We start from the raw sequence: 17109 nt of genomic DNA on the forward strand, positions 1-17109 counted from the left end.
AAACAATACAAACCACTTTGCTAGCAGATTTAGGCAGGAAGTGGAGGTGCACCTGCTGCCCCAGTCTCTATGCCTGGTCTGGAAACAGCAAGAGCTATATCTATATCTTTTGTTGGGTGAGCTGCCTAATCTCTCTGAGCCTAACCTGTAAGGCAGAGCTGACAATACTTACATTGTGTTGCCGTGAGGATGAGAGATGGTTTGAGCAGGATGTCTGGTGCTGTGTTTGACATGTAGCGGGTGCTCAGTCAACAGTGGCAGTGTGATTGTCATGTAAATAAGGAGAATGATTATTGTGGCTACGGAACACTGGACATTTTAGAAGTAAGTAGTGAAATCAGGAGTGAAGAGAGTGTCCTGTAGGTGGGGTGGGGTGCAGATGGGTATGGAAGGTTGTTTCTGCATTGCTGTTGCTTTGGGTGAAATGGAGGAAAAGCCTGTGGATGCCTACAAAAAGAAGGAAAATAATTACAGTAGTTAGTTCATTGCCATTGCCTATTCACCTGTCTTCATATTTTCTTTTCTGATCCATCAAGGTGCTGGCAATGGGTGAGAACCAGGGCTTTCTTTCACTACAGCAAACCCTCCCTGCCCTGAGAAGGGGCGTGTGTGTGTGAAGAGCCTCAGAGTAATGACAATTAAATACAAACACAGCCAATATTCTTTCACAGCTTTCAGATCACTTTCATATATGCTTCCATATTTGTCCCAAACAATTGTTCTTGAAGACAGGTAGAGCAGGTGTTACTGTCACACTTTACAGATGGGAGTGTGAGAGGTGAAAAGGACCTGGCCAAAGTCACATGGCCAATAAGCAGGAGTGAACTCTAGTTCTTATTCTCAATCTGTGCCCTTTCCACCAAATCATACCTCAGAATGAAGAAGAAGAGAAGGGAGAGGACAGGAAGGAAATGTAGATGGAGAGAGTAGGCAGAGTTAAATGGCATACACAGGAAAATGGGAGCGCATTTGTCATTCTCAGAGTGAGTCGGCCACCATTTAACATGTGTGAGGAGGATGTCTGTGCCATTCACAGGCACTAGGAGATGCTGCAGGCATCATTGCAGGAATCTGTGAAGTTTGCCAGGGTTCTAGCAAGTGTAGAGGGAAGGAGGTGACAAAAAGCCTTTGGAGATTCTGTTGGGGAGAGAGATGGCTCGTGAGAGTTTGGTTAGCATCAACAGTGGTTAGATACCGTCAGAGGCTCAGCTTCTCACGCATGACGTGGCAAAGGTAATAATAGCTATGTTTGGGAGGACTAAATTAGGTAATACATAATATAATAGTGGCTTGGACAAAATAATAAGTGGCACAGGTTATAGCAAAATTTTTTATAATCACATATATTGCTTTTATTACTATAGTTATTATAGTCAAGATTGTTTTTGTAACATTTATGATTGCTGCCACAGCTGTGGGCACTCCTGCTGCTGTTCCGATTTCTGCTGCTGCTAGAACAGCTGCTTCCATTACAACCACTGCTACCAGTAGTGGGCACTCAGGTACACGTGATACAAGGACATAGCACAGACAGTGAAACTCACCTTTCTGTGAAGAACGCACAAACGTCACAAGACATGCAAAACTCAAAGAGTAACAGAGAATAAGTGCTTTGGTATGTGGGCATAGCATCTGTGCTACAGCTATGGGAAAGGTCATGAAGCTGGTAGATGGGGGACATGTGAAGGGGGAAGAGAGAAAAATAATATTTATTGTGCACCTTTATGCATCCTGCTAGATGCTTACTTCACATTTATCTCAATTACTGCAGCCATACAACAATCAGTAAAGTTCTGAGTATAAGATATGTTAAATAGGTTAGGCCAGAGGATAAGATACATTAGACTATTAAGAATGATTTTTAAAAAGCTATAAATATTTTGAAAGATCAACAGAAAAGGAAAAACCATCTATTAAAAGTGAGTTAAGCTATCCCTAAAGGGTTACAGGATTTTCAAATTGAGAAGAACCATAAATATCTCCTGGTTTGCCATGCTTCTGTGTACAGGCCTGAAAATTAAGGCCTGCGGAGATCGAGCCTTAACCAAGGCCAACTGCCTCATCGTGTCCTAACAGAGTCCAAAGCCAGCATCCCAGTTTGTTAACCATTTAGTTTCTTCTTTCAGTCGATAAAGAGGGAAAATTACCCTGAGTTTCTACAGGATTGCTTTTTTCCTCTTGGAATCTTATAATTAACTTATAAAATATCAAAGGTTGTGCATTGTCATTAAAGCAGAGAAGAGACGGTGATTTCAAGTGCTTGATGGAATGATGTTAATCTTGTTCCAAGTTTCCCCAGTAGAGGGCAGCAATGGGTTTTAAGTCTGTGCCATTGTGGAAAGCTAACTGAGCAAAAGTTTTGGCTTTGTGGAAGGTCTCAGACTTGGAGTTGAGGGATCAAAGGGGTGTTAGGTCCCTACTGAGCCATGAACACGAGACACCTCAGTCAGTTGGGGTGTTACTTTACTGGGCAGGAGATTGAAGGGTGATGGTTTAACGACTTTTCACTATTACTATTTTTAAGTTACATTTTCTATTAGCCAATCAAAGCAATCTAACATTTGCATTTTGCATAATTCATGTCAGAAACAAACATCTCAGTTTTGAAGATGGGATTGGAGAGCTTCCAGTATTTTGTGGTCTCAAGCTATTTTTAGAAAATTCTTTGGTTTCTGCAGTTCTCCTTAGAGCTTGGTAAATACGGGTAGAGGAGAGGCAACATGTACAATAATAAGAGTGAAGGAGAAGTGGACCCATTTCTGCAGTTACTGTGCATATTATGGGTTTAATATAAAATACTCTCAGTGATCCACATAGGCCTGAGTGCACATGTCCTCTCCCCACTTTGTGTTTCCTTTTCCCATCCTCTCGCTTAAAACCGACCACGTGCCTTGGGAATAAATCTCACTGAGGAACTCACATGCTCACAGGGAGGAGGGCAAGGGTGGTTGAGGATATTATTTTTCCTATTTTAGAGCTGAGAGAACAGTAGGCCAGAGAGGTTAAAGTTACTGATTTCACTGGGGCTGTTACAGGGACAGGCATTCGCAGAGTGTGAGCTCATTGATGTTTTCACTGCTTTTTTATTTTGAATGCATTGCTTTTTAGTTATTTGAGAACTGAGAGTTCCTTTGGTCAGAAAAGAGCTTTTGGTCACTAGGGGGTGCTATTAGAACAGTTCATTGACTAAGAATCTGGACAGGAATTGCTTACTAGTCTGTAAAAGGCCTTGCAGCCGTAGATTTTCTCCTTTTGCTCTGTGTCTGTGGCTTGATTGGCGTTTGCGCTGGGGGTGAATTAGGCAGAGGTGAGGGTAGAGGAAAGAGCAAGGGGGAAAAGCATCTTACAGAATTACTTTCAATTCATTTGGTGAATTGAGTTTTTTTTTGTTTGTTTGTTTGTTTTAAAGCATATGTTCTGGGAAAGTGACTCCTTTCTGGTTGCCTTTGACTGGGAGCTGAGAGGATCCACTCTGGAAATTGTAATTTGCTGATCCCCATTTAGAGAGAATGCCTTTATTTTTAGATTGATCTTAAAAGACAGTGAGCTGTGTAAACTTTCACAGACTTGGAGGTCCAGTTTTGGATATTTAGAAATAATGACACATACTCTGAAATTATTGTAAGAGATACTGTTTCTACAAGTTTAGTTTGTAGAAAACTAATTGTTACTGGAAATCACATCCAGTTAGATTTGTGAGGTCTGGATAGTCTTCAAACATGTTATGTGCTTCCTTTTTGCCTTTGGGAAATTTGCTAACTTTTCCCAGAAGCTTGTGTGCATGAGCTAGCTTTTCTGGAACTGAAGTGGCGTGTTACGTGCTGAGAGAAGCTCCCGACTGCCTCCTCCTCCTCCACCTCCACCTGTCCATACAGTTCTCCCCGAGCATCCTGGTAACCTACTAGGTGCTGACCTTCCCTACGGTAGGTGGCCTCTATTCAGCCTCTCAGCTCCCTCTAATCCTAGCGTTCATTTCTTTCCTTTCTTCCGAAAGGAAAAGAATTTGGCTAGACTTGCAGAAAAACTAATATAAAATGTTATCAGCAAATGCCCTTTTGATCTTGTCAAAACTCTATTGTGGTTGTACTGTCTTTTCTCCCTGATTGAAAACTCAATGGCTTCTTGTCATTAATAGGATAAGATACAAGTTCCCACCACTTATAAGATGAGGTGCACATCACTTGGAGTTAAGGGATCACTCCAGGGTCCCATGATCTATGTCTCCAGGCTTTCTCTCAGCCATGGGCCACCTCGGCCTTTGACACAGCTTTACCAAATTAGGTGTGTTTGGTAATTGCACTTTTCTACCAGTACACTCCTGCAATCCCCACATGCACCATGAAGGCCTCTCCCTACACTTGTATCTCTCCCAGCCTAGCACTTTTTCTGTGAAGCTTTCTGATACTACCCTCCCCGCACCCCAGGAGGTTCATCAGTCTGTTCTCTGTACTACTACTTACCTTGAGCTTAAATATGTTGTTGCACTTGGTGTCATTTATAGCTTACTTTCTGATACTTTTACCTTCTGTAGCCTACTATCAATTCTTGTGGAGCACGGATGGTGTCCGTTTATCTCTGTGTTCTCAGTACCCAAGATAGTATTTTGGTCAATTAGTAACTATTTTTCAAATTGAAGTTTAGCAAGCAAGATGGTGATGAGGATCGCCTTCATGGGAGCTGGTGTGAGAGTGCAAGGGGAGGTAGAGGAAATCTGCTTTTAGTTTTAAAGAATAGTTAAGATATTTTTCAGCTGGTGCTGTATTCTTGTATTTGAAGTCTGGGATTCAGGGTTTAGCCGACCCTAATTTAAAATCAACTTTTTTAGCACCAACTTGTCGAGAGTCTTGAGTGAGCCATTAACTTGATTGACCTTTGCCACATGATCATAGAATAGAATGGTTAGATTTTATTAGGTAATAATTGTGAATTATGCACTTTGCATTATTTGACAACAAAAATGTAGTCCCTACCATTCATAGATATTGATATTGTCTATATCATTTTAATAATAATAATAATAATAGTTAATAGATATTGTCTAGTATCATTTTCTTCTCTGAGCCAGGATGCACATACGTTTTCCTGTTACTTGAAGCTGCATTTGATTAGAAAGATATTCCAAAACTAGCTTTAAATTAGGTTTTAGTATGCTCCACTTTTGGATTACCTCTTACTTATCTCCTCACTTAGAAGAAATAACTTAAACTTTTTATATCATGATCCTGCAAGTCTTTAAAATGAGTAAGATGTTTTGGAGTAGGGAAGGTGAAGGAAATGGAAAGTAATGGAACTTTTATGCATCATGGGGAAAGGAAGGGGTCTGTCATCTGTGGGAGGAAGGCAAATGTTTGCCCCTCTGCCCTGGCCTCTTAGGTTGAGGTCATTCAATCACAGGGAATGTGGAGAGGCCAGCAAGGGGTGTGGTACATATGTTTGAGACATCATTGTTGGGGGTCGGAAGTCTGCTTGTTTTAGGCTAATCAAACTTGATTGACTTAACAAAGATTCAGGGCTCTATTTATTTTAAAAGGCTAGAAATATCTTGTTTTTAATAATTTATTTTTTTACTTTGAAATCCAGTAGTTCTAAAACAAATTAAAATTCAAGGGACTCGATTAAGGTTGCACTTTGATATAGAATTTTCTAAGCTTTCCATTGAATTACTTCTGACACATTCAAATACCGATTTAGAAGAGTGTCTAATGACTTTTAATTTTGTTCTTCACATATAGACATATACAAAATAAAGGCGCCCTTGTACAACTTTCACAGCAGTCATAGAGCTAGGAAATGCAAACAGTAGCCTTTAATTTAACCCAGATTGAAGAGGCCAGTTGAAGTTGTTTTGGGTGAGGGGTGGGCTTTCTCTGTGACTTTGTGGAAAGCTGTGAGAGGTAGATGAAGGAGAGAAAGGCTCAGGAGTAGCTCTTGGTCGGGAAGCTGGGACCAAAATCTATGCTTGAAGGTTAAGACCAAGTTTTGGCTCTTGAGACAGACTCCAGCCAGCCCTGGCTTCACCACCCACTCATGGGGTAACCTTGAATGGCAGCTGAGCTCCCCAGTGCCTTCTCTGTGACATGGAGACTGTTCAGTGGCTTCTTGTTCTTCGTGGGTGAAAACTAAAATCTTTAACCGGGGTTCCAGTGCTTGGCATGGTCTAGTCCCTTCCTCGCTCTTCAGCCTTGTCTTGCATTCTCCACCCTCAGTTCTCTGTTGTCCACTTGCCCATAGCCCTTGCCCATGCTGCTCTTCCCCCGGAAGTGTCAGCTCTTCTCATCCTGAGCAGACCTCAGTTTCAGCTCAAAGAGTCATTTCTCCAGAAAACAAAGTTGGAATCATGCCATATTTATTGTCCTGCAATCTACCTGCAATTTCATTTAAGATATAATATCTTTGGACATCTTTTTGTATCAACAAACATAGATTAGCATAATCAAATGGCTGCATGAAATTCTGCAAGAATGACTATAATTAAGAATCAATTTTTTCTTGATAAATACTAAATTGTTGCCAGTTTTAAAATTGTTAACCACACTGGGATGAACATCATTGTACTTGCATTATTACATAAATGTTACCTATTTTGTTAGTCTATTTCCTAGGAACAGGATTGCTTGGTCGAAGAGTATATGGTTTATAATTATTGACATGTATCACCTTACAGATGTTTAAAGTGAGAGGTGTTATATTTCAAATCCCAGCCTGAGTCTCAGGTCCCTCATCTGTAGAATAATATATTACTTATGTATACACCCATGCACATGGGTGCATGCATATATATGCTTAATTCAGTGCCTAGCATATGGTATTTAATATTATTTATTTTTGGCATTAAAATGTTATCCATGAACACTTACTTTATTTCATTTTTTTCCTAGATCTACAGTTAGCTGTTTTGTAGAGAGAATTCCAGATCTTCTGGCGGTTCTGCAACCTTGAGACTTTCAGTACTTTAGGAGAGATTAGACTATACCAGGTACTTCAGGCTAATTGACCTAGAGCCTATTATGTAGATCCCAGCTCAGGGTCCTGAACTCTTGGGGCCATTAAAGTTAGTTAGGAGAGAGCCATTGGTAGTAAAACGTATTGAAGCCATTTTGTTCTGCAGTCTGTTCTTGGACACAGACCGAGCGTGCAGCGTTACGAGGTGTTTTGCCCATTACTCTGTCACTGTAATCTCTTCTGTCCAGAACAAACAAGTGATAAACCAGCTGCCTGCCTGAAAGTAAGACCACGCCATTTTCATCATCCGCTGGCTTTTGGTTGTAGATGCTTGTTATGAGGTCCGATGTCAGCCATTCATGCGGTGCCAGGTGTTGGTCTGACCAGTGCCTACACTCAAGGATAGCACTGCAGTTTCCATAATCCTATGATCTTAACCATTCATAACTTTTAGAGTTGAGAACCCTGTTTTTCTTTTTTCCTGAATCATTGCATTGTTTTTAAAAAGAACATGTAACCTTGAGATTACAGCCTCACTGGCCCTGGGCTGGTTTTGAACCTCATGTAATCACATGGCTTCTCTGAGCCTGGATTTCCCCACCTTCCCAACCTCCAAGGGTTTTTATGAAGTTGAAATGTGACAGTTTATATAAAACACTTACGCAGATTATAATAGAGATTCTAAAAATGCTTTTTTTGCCTTCTTCTCCCTTCCCTCATTGTGCGTCAGGGAACATTTTGTAAGGAAGGAGTTGTGTATTATACAAGTGAGCATAAGGAAGCATTTAAATGTCATGTGAGAATTGTCTTTTATTTTCTTAAGGAAATTATTGTCTAAGGTTAGTGAATTTCATCCTGCTCTTTCGTTCTTCCTTCCTGTCTCTGTAGAGCACAATAACCCAACAGCTACAACCTTGTGCTTTAGATAAAATCGTTCTTGCTCTTCTGCCAACATACACAGTCCTAGAAGTTTCCTTAAGGACTCTGAATTACTGAAGCTTATTTGGAACTCTACCATTTATTTTTGTTTTAATTGTATAATTTCTGATTTCTTAATTTACTGATGAAGTTTTAAGTTGAAATTAGAAAGTTAGCCTATTGAGTGTATTTTTTAAACAGTTACAATGAATGCATCTGTTTGAACAAAGTAAACATTTTCAGGAATAAATGACATCTGAATCAGCTCGTCTTCCTCTGAAGTTTTCTGTGATATGTTATTTCTATGGGGTCTGTCCTGCTTTTCTCTTTCCTTCTCAAGAGATATTTGCCTGTCCCCCTTTTCCTGACAGAAGCTTCATGCCTAGTTCAGTGGTTCTGAAACTTACTGTGAGATACCTGAGCCCTTTAACCAGAGATTCACGTTCTGTAGGTCTGGTGACAGGATTCAGGACTCTGCATTTTTAATAAGCAAGCCAAGTGAGAGTGGTGCGAGTGACTGAGACAGCCTCTTTGTTTTGTCTCTCTGTTGGAGAGGAAGCCATATTGCTAAGTTCACTTTACAAAAAGAAAAATTTGGTAGTCCTGCCATATGATTATATAGCTTTAACAAAAATGCCTATATTTCACAAGCTACTTTCCTCTCTTTGCCCACCGACCCACCTAACTGTCATTTATAATTCTCTTTTTTCACTCTGAATGTCACTGGAGCATCCCTTCCTAATTGTTGCATGTAATATGTGTCTTATCTGGTAATATTCCATGTGTCTTCGCTGTGTTACACCACGTGAAACAGAGCTGCAATAGCTCCTTAAAGCATGGCCTCTTTTGGTATTGTTTGATAGGTCTTATATTCATTATTAAAGTGGGCATATCTATCTCCAGAGAGCTCTGACTTTGCTAGCATTATTAATGTAGGCACTCATTTACCATCGACATTGTGCTCCTTTCTTTGATGTATAATAGAGGCAGGGATGTGACATTCTAGCTTGTGGAGGAGGCAAGATGAATGAATGAGCCTTTGACATATCCTAGTATGGACATAGAATGGTGTGGAGAGTTTCTATTTAGACAATGGAGAAGAGGTCTGGGAAACAGTTTAGGGCTCATTTTATAGGAGAGTTTCTAATCATGGAAGCTGGGCAAAGATTAAATAGACTGGAACTGCAATCATAAAGGATCTCTAGACCTGGAAGATACCCTATTTGTCCTTTCAACCAGAGCTTCCCACCCAGTGGCCAGAGCACACTGGTGACTGTGAGTAGGTATAGTGAGCCAGGAGAGTAATCCCCTCATCCCTCAGGGCAGCTGGGTGAGGCCTGGGATGAATGACATTCTGGGGCCAGTTGCTGTGAATCACTTCATCATTTGATTCTAGTATGCTGTATAAATATCATCACTTTCTATGTGCGCCATGAGGTAGACAAAGGTTGTACAACAGTGGTCCAAACCACTGGTATTAAAATTCTGTGAACCATTAAAAAAATCTTACTGGAAGTTCAAAATTTTGAATATAGGGGTTGTATTAGTTTGTCTTCATACTGCTATAAAGAACTACCTGAGACTGGGTAATTTATAAAGAAAAGAGGTTTAATTGACTCACAGTTCCACATGGCTGGGGAGGCTTCAGGAAACTTAAAATCATGGTGGAAGGTGAAGGGGAAGCAAGACGCGTCTTACGTGGCAGCAGGAGAGAGAGAGAAGGGAGAAGAGCTACACACTTAATCAAACAACTGGGTCTTGTGAGAACTCTATCATGAGAACAGCATGGGGGAAACCACCCCCATGATCCAATCACCCCCTGACCAGCCCCCTCCCCTGACCCGTGGGGATTACAATTCCAGATGAGATTTGAGTGGGGCCGCAGAGCCAAACCACATCAGGGGTTTTTGAAGAACCTTAGGAGTCCCAAGAGTCCAGTGTGAAGACCACTGCTCTGAACCTGTCCTCTTGGAGTAGAGAAGAGATACTGAGTTCTGTAGAGATTGAATGGATTTTTAATAGGTGACTAAGATCTGGATTTCCACTTTTGGCTCCTGGTTCAGTGTTTTTTTTTTTTTTCTTTTTCTTTAAATGTTGCTTAAGCTGAAACTAGATGATAAAAATAAGAATTAATGGATTGTTAGTTAATCAAAGAGCAGGGACCATCCTAATTGGTCCTCTCTCTTCAATGCTTAGCATGGTGTATGCCAAAATAGTTGCTGAGTAGTTGTAGGTCAGGTAAAATGACTGTGATGGGACTTATTTTGTCCATATTGGGAGGTTGGGCCAGATGTGTTTCAAGCTTCCTTCAGTAAAGATCCAGTGAGGTTTTTATATTTATCAGCATTTGGATGGAGGGTGGGCAAGTTTTTTTCTATTGAAATTGAGAATAGCAAAAGCTCTTACATTGCATATCACATTTAAGCTTCCAAGAGCCTTAGGAAGTACAGAGGAATTGAAAAGTGGAGTGCAAATTGATATTGAAAACTTCTCTTTGAATTTATAAGGAGAAAATTGCTGTATTTGTAATGAATTTACTTGTTTTAGAGTATTTTTCCCCTCACTGTATACATGTGAGAAGTAAAATAAGTTGGGTTATTTTATCAACAGCACAGAAATAAAGAGAAGATCCTAAAATCAGCTAGAGAAGTAAAACAGATCATCTATCAGGTAATAATAACTAGACTGACAGCAGGTATCTCAGTAACAACAACCAGTGGCTGAAAACAGAGAAATAACTTGATATCCTCAAAGTATTGGGAAAAAGTTAAAATTTTCAAGAATGAGGATAGTGAAAAGACATTTTCAGATTAACAAAACTGAGAAAATTTATGTTTACTGGGCCTGTATTAAAATAACATTCAGGAAGATGGAAAATGAAAATTAACAAGCTCAACATCTAAATTGAATTAGAAAAGAACAATGTTAATCTGAAGAAAGTGGAAGGAAGTTGATAAAGGTGTGAACAAAAATTAGTGAAATTTCAAACAACAACCAAAAGGATATTACAAATAAATTATAGCTTCAACAGAGATTTTTAGAACCCTATAATGAACTATGAATTACTGTATGCCAAATGTCTAGACAAGATGGATAAATTTTAAGAAAAATATAACTTACCAAAACTGAGACAAGTGAAAAAATAGAAAGATGAGTAGTCCTATAAGACGAGGTTTTTATTATTTGTAGTTTTTATTAAATAAATCTAACAAAAGGTATATAAGAATTTTAGGCAGAAAAAGTATAAAATTTATTGGAAGACATTGAAGAAAACCTAATAAATAACAGAAAAACTTTGCTCATGGATAAGAAGACTCAATATAGGAAGGACACCATTTATTTCCAAATTGATTGAGTCAATGCTGTTCCAAATTAGGCTTTCCACAAAGATTTTTGAGAAACTCGACAAGCTGATTCTAAAATTTATTTGAAGATTTTAGGCTCAAGAATATACAATGTAACTCAATAAAACATTGTGATATTAGGGATAGACAAATGATAAAGGGGATAAAATAAAGAACCCAGAAGTAAACCCTCAGGTATAAGGAAAACTTGATGTATGACAGAGATGTATTATGGATCTGTGTGGAAAAAAGGAGGGACTATTCTATCAAGTAATAGTTCTGGGATGAGATATACATCTATATGAAAAATAATTATTGGCAAGGCACAGTGACTCATGCCTTTAGTCCTAGCACTTTGGGAGGCTAAGGCAGGAGGATCTCTTGAGGCCAGGAGTTTTTGAAACTACCCTGGGCAACATAGCAAGACCCCGTCTCTACAAAAACTAAAAATAAAAAATTAGCCAGGCATCGTGGCGTGGTCCTAGCTACTGGGAAGGCTGAGGCAGGAGGATTGCTTGAGCCCAGGAGTTTTAGGTTACAGTAAGATCTGATTGCACCACTACACTGCAGCCTGGGTGACAGAGCAAGACCTTGTCTTCAAAAATAAATAAAAATAAATAAATATTTTAATCTCACACCATACATACATATAACTTCATTCCTAACAGATTAGAAACTTAATGTAACAGGCAAAACTTTAAATCATTTAGATAAAGAAAACCTATTGCTTTGGAGCTCAGGTTTTTTAAAATAAGAGTCAAGGGGTCTATCTATAAAAGAAAAGACTGTTAAAGTGACCCGCACTGAAATTAAGGACAACTATTCATCAGAGGATACCATTAATGTAATAGAAAGACAAACCTCAAACTGGGAAAAGACATTTTTAAGACATACAGCCAACGAATGATTGGCATCAGAAATAAAGAACTTCTTCAAATCAGTAGAAAAATGAACATAAACACTCAAAAAACAGGTACTTCCCTGAGGAAGAAATATGAATGGCTCAGGATTATATCAAAGGATGTGCAGCATCATTAGTATTTAAGAAAATGTATATCAGAAAACATGTTCCATTTTACCCCTAATTGATGAGCAAAAATTAAGAGGCCTGGTAATACCATATTTTGGTCAGGATGTGGACTTGTTGCATGTCTTACAACAGCTGGTAGTTGTGAAAACTGGCAAAACTGGCACAACCAATTTGGACAAGAATGTGGCACCTTCCTGTAAAAGGTATTTCTATATCCTGTATACCCACAATTTTACACTTCGAGAATTCCATACCCAGAGAAACTTTTGCACACCATGCCGGCAGATATTTGCAAGAATTTTCAAAACAACAATGTATAAACTCAAGAAAATAGCCCAGATGAGAATGAGTAAATGCTGTCTATCCACACATTAGAGTATCATACAGCAGCGAAAATGAATAGCATAGATGACTTTCAGAAATGTAATACTGAGTGAAAAAGAGCAAACTATAGAAGACTGTAGTCAGAGTGATACTATTTTTGTAAAGCTAGAAAATAACACTAAGTGATGTCCTATTTTAGGATATACATTTGAGATAATATTTTTTAAAAGCAGGTAAATGATAAACACAAAATTCATGGTAATGACTGAGGCTAGGGTACGTGCCATGTAGCAATACTTTAAGTTGGGTGTTATTGTTCCAGTTAATTACTTACATATATAAATGTATGTTGTTTGTATATATTGAATATTACATCGCAACAACACGAAGAGTCAGACTTCCAAGGTTCCAGTCATGGCACTCTGTTCAGTAGAGGTTCAACAAAGGGCAAGGCACCTAACTTCTTCAAAGCTCAGTTTCCTCAACTGAAAAGTAGGGTGGTAACAGTACCTACACATTGAGTTGTTATGACTATTAAATGGGACACTCCACAAGGATTGAGTTAGTGCCTAATACACTAAATTTACAGTGCAGCAAATTTAGCTTTTGTTATCTTTTTCTTAAAGCATGAAGTGTGATGGTTTCTACTTCCCTTGGAATTAAAGTAGATAGTGTTTCTGTGCAAAATGCACTTCTAAACTGATGATACGATAGAAATGAGGTGTTGGCAAGATGAATTGAAATATGCATGAATATTGCTTATCGATTCATTGAGAAGGGTTAGTGAGTTTAGTACAGATTTCTTACCTATGATAGACCAAACAAGAGGCCTGCTGAAGGGAGGAATGACCTTTATGGACTCCCAAGTCTGTGAAATTCTGGAACATTAGCAAAAGTACCCCATCGTTTCTTTTTTTTTTCTTTTCTTTTTTCCCTTCTTTTCTTTTTTTAATTTTGAGACAGGGTCTTGCTCCGTGACCCAGGCTGGAGTGCAGTGGTGCAGTCATGGCTCACTGCACTCTTGACCTCCCAGCCTCAAGTGATCCTGCCACCTCAGCCTCCCAGGTAGCTAGGACTACAGGTGCATGCCGCCACGCCTGGCTAATTTTTGTATTTTTTGTAGAAACAGGGTTTTGCCATGTTGCCCAGGCTGGTCTTGAACTCCTGGGCTCAAGCGATCTTCCCACTCCAAGTGCTGGGATTACAGGCATCATTCACTGCACCCAGCCTACGTTGTTTCTTGCCTGCAGTGAGAGAACACTGGAGAAAGGCAGTTTTTCAAAAGTTTGTCACAAGTTGTTATACCGTCGAGTCAAGACATCTCCCAAACTGTGCTCTTGACACAGAGGTAATCACAATTACAGCAGTTATGATTTAGGTTTAATAACCCCAGAAAAAATTTTAGAAAGCTTGTTCCAGTATACAATTTAAAATGTCATACACATTCTGTAGTAAGTGGGATTTTGCCAGGGTTTTTGAAACAGTTGTTTTGGAATTAGCATGAGAACATTTAAAATTTGGTTGGCTTGGAAATGATTTGACCATACACGTTGAGAATCACTAACTGGATTCCTCGATAATGCCATTAGTGATGCGAAAGCAGGTGTCTCTATAAAATGAGTGATTCTTGAGCTCTTTACCCAAAGTTTAGGACACTATAAACATTTTTCACATGTCTTGTCAGAGGGCACAGTCACTATAAACAGTGTTACAGTACCTATTACCACTTGGTGAATTGATAGGGAATGTGAAAATGAGTAAATTTTCCAATAATGTCCCAGAGTTTGGGTTATATTCCCATGCATTTTCATTTTACTCTTCAGTGTACCTGTGAAGCAGAGAAAAGGCTGGCTATTTATGGGGTGGTCTGTGTCTTACAAAGTTAAATAGATGTGAAATGATATTTTTAATGTCAAGTAGTGAGTCAGTCCAGACTTCCTTTATTTGATGGCAATTCCCTGATAAGAGATATTTGAGCTAATTCCATATTTAAGTGCTTTAAAGAGGATGACAAACAGAAATAGTGCTTGTCATGCACTAAATATAATTATCCTAACAACTTTTAGGACAGGTATTTTCTTCTTTCAAGAAGGCACGTGACAAGTGAGGTTAGATATCCTTCTGGGAAACTCCAGATTCCCAAACCTTTCAAAGTATTTCCCTGCATCAAGGTGTGTTACAGAAAAGCCCTCTAATTCAAGACCAAAGGTTTTTATAAGACCCATTCATCATGTTGTGAAGTTATTCATTTGGGAATTAGGACCAGAAGAAAGCAAAGTTGAGAATATTTGAGAATAACACCTGAGGATAAAATCACAGTCACCTTCTGACTTTTGATTTAATAGCTATGAATTTAACTAATGATTATTTTAAAAGCAGGAAGTATTTTGTAAGCAGTGCCATTAATGCTAAGTAGATGTTTGTAGTAAAATAACCACCTGAGATGACTTTTTAAATTTAAAATTATGTGACATGAAGCAACCACCCTTCTCCAGGAGACTAATCTGTTATAAAAATAGCAATCTTCAAAACATTTTTTGATTAACAAGTTTTGCTTGAATGAGTTTTATATTATGTATTCCACGTAGTTCTAGATTATATACACATACTAACATATGTATGTATGTATACATGTATGTATGTCTACATAAGTGTTTTTTCTTTGAGACAGGTTCTCACTTTGTAACCCAGGCTGGAGTGCAATGGTGTGAACATGGCTCACTGCAGCCTTGACTTCCTGGGCTCAAACCACGCTTCCACCTCAGTCTCCAGAGTAGCTGAGACTACAGCTGCGCACCACCATGCCCAGCTAATTTTTCGGTACATTTTGTAGAGATGGGGTTTCTCTTTGTTGCCCAGGCTGGTCTCCAACTACTAAGCTCAAGTGATTCTCCTGCCTTGGCCTCCCGAAGTGCTGGGATTATAGGTATGAGCCTCTGTGCCCAGCCTGGATTATATTTTAAGCTTACGCCACATGTAACTAATATAGTACATAATCTATTCTTTTAAATTTTAGTTTTAATATATGTATATATAGCCAATAGGAGAAGAGGTATGAATAAAAGCCATAACAGTAACACGAGTAATAACAGTAATTATTGAGTTTAAACTAAGTCAAAGATTGCACCAAGTGCTTGACTGATATATTTTCATTGAATCATCACAGGATCCCTATAAGGTAGGTACTGTTGTATCTCAGAATTGCAGATGAGAAAACTGAGGTGCATAAAATGTAAGTAATTTATCCAGAGGCTCACATCTGGTGTTAGAGCAGGGATTTGTACAGAAGCAGTCTGACTCCAAAGCTAGTGTTTTTAAGTATTATGCAATCTTGCCTTCTGACTATCATTACTTTAAAAACATATTGGAGTCAATTAGCTGGGCATGGTGGTGTGCACCTCTAGTCCCAGCTACTCAGGAGGCTGAGGCAGGAGAATCACTTGAATCTGGGAGGCAGAGGTCGCAGTGAGCTGAGATTGCGCCACTGCACTCCAGCCTGGCAACAGAGCGAGACTCCGTTTCAAAATATATATATAGGAGTCATGATGTATTCCTGTTTTCAGGGTTTGTACACTAGGACTGCAAGGTAACTCTGCCTTAAATGAAACCCTCCTTGTTCTTTAAGGAACACAGAGTTCTTATCTTGAATTTCGTGCTAAAGTGAAGTTCTGGAATAATTATAGCCCTTCAGTAGGGCACAGCCAATTTCATTTCTCCCAGAATTGGAGTCATTTCTCACACAAGGTCTTGCCCTTTTGGTTATTAATCCTGAAACTCTGGCTTTAAAAATCTCAATTAAACGTGCATGCAATCCTTCTAAAAGACACAATTGGTATTTCCTATGGATATAAGCTTCTTTAAGAAATGGTGTTTGCTTGTTTAACATTTTCCCTTTAATTTTCCAAGGTATACAGCTGCACCTTCTCCGCCTGAGCTTGCATTTGAAATTGACTTTCAAGCCCAGGCTCCCTTTCACAAGGCCCCTTCTTCCTATGCCAATTAGATAACATCACACCGTGGGAATTTTCTGAAGTGGGCCCCCTGAAACAAGGGAGCCTGCCTTTCAGATTGTGTCTGATCTGCAGACTTTGTTGTTTTATCAAATGACTTCCAGTTACCTGCATGGTCTGGAGCTGGTTCTCAGTTTGTTGATCATTGAGTTATTTTGTCCCTAAGAGAGCACAGGCCTTTTGTTCCCAGTGAAGATTAGGTTGGAGGAGAGTGTGGAGAAGCTGTGAAGTTCATCAGACTGAGTATGGTGGACTGAGTTCTCTTTCATTCTCATACTAACAAACTTTCAGGCAAAAACTAGAGGTTATAAAAAAAGAAGTGCTTTGAAAATTCAACTTGCCTAACCACTGTCAGGTTCACCTTTTTGAAATTGTTCTTCACATGTTGTTTATCTGCTCAAATATGAACACACAGTCTTAGTATTTACTCATTTTAACTCCAAAAGGTAATGTACTATGCAGTTCTTTGTCTTGCTTTTTTTCCACTGATTATATTTCCACATCTGTACATGATTTCCTCATTCCTTTTTGTTACTACCTA

General features: G+C 39.0%; 1 protein-coding gene across 3 annotated transcripts in view; it reads left to right on the forward strand.

The window, feature by feature from the left end:
* Positions 1-17109, forward strand: part of STK39 (serine/threonine kinase 39) — a 296006-nt gene that overhangs the window by 127081 nt on the left and 151816 nt on the right. The window contains exon 11 of one of the 3 annotated variants that reach the window (XM_055291899.2): positions 10471-10530. The exons of the other annotated variants lie outside the window; for them this stretch is intronic. Coding sequence (XP_055147874.1) covers positions 10471-10530 — 60 coding nt within the window. The remainder of the gene's footprint in view (positions 1-10470; positions 10531-17109) is intronic. 3 annotated transcript variants of the gene reach the window in all.

The sequence above is a fragment of the Symphalangus syndactylus genome, chromosome 9 (genome assembly GCF_028878055.3).
Source record: "Symphalangus syndactylus isolate Jambi chromosome 9, NHGRI_mSymSyn1-v2.1_pri, whole genome shotgun sequence".
Classification (NCBI taxonomy): Eukaryota; Metazoa; Chordata; class Mammalia; order Primates; family Hylobatidae; genus Symphalangus; species Symphalangus syndactylus.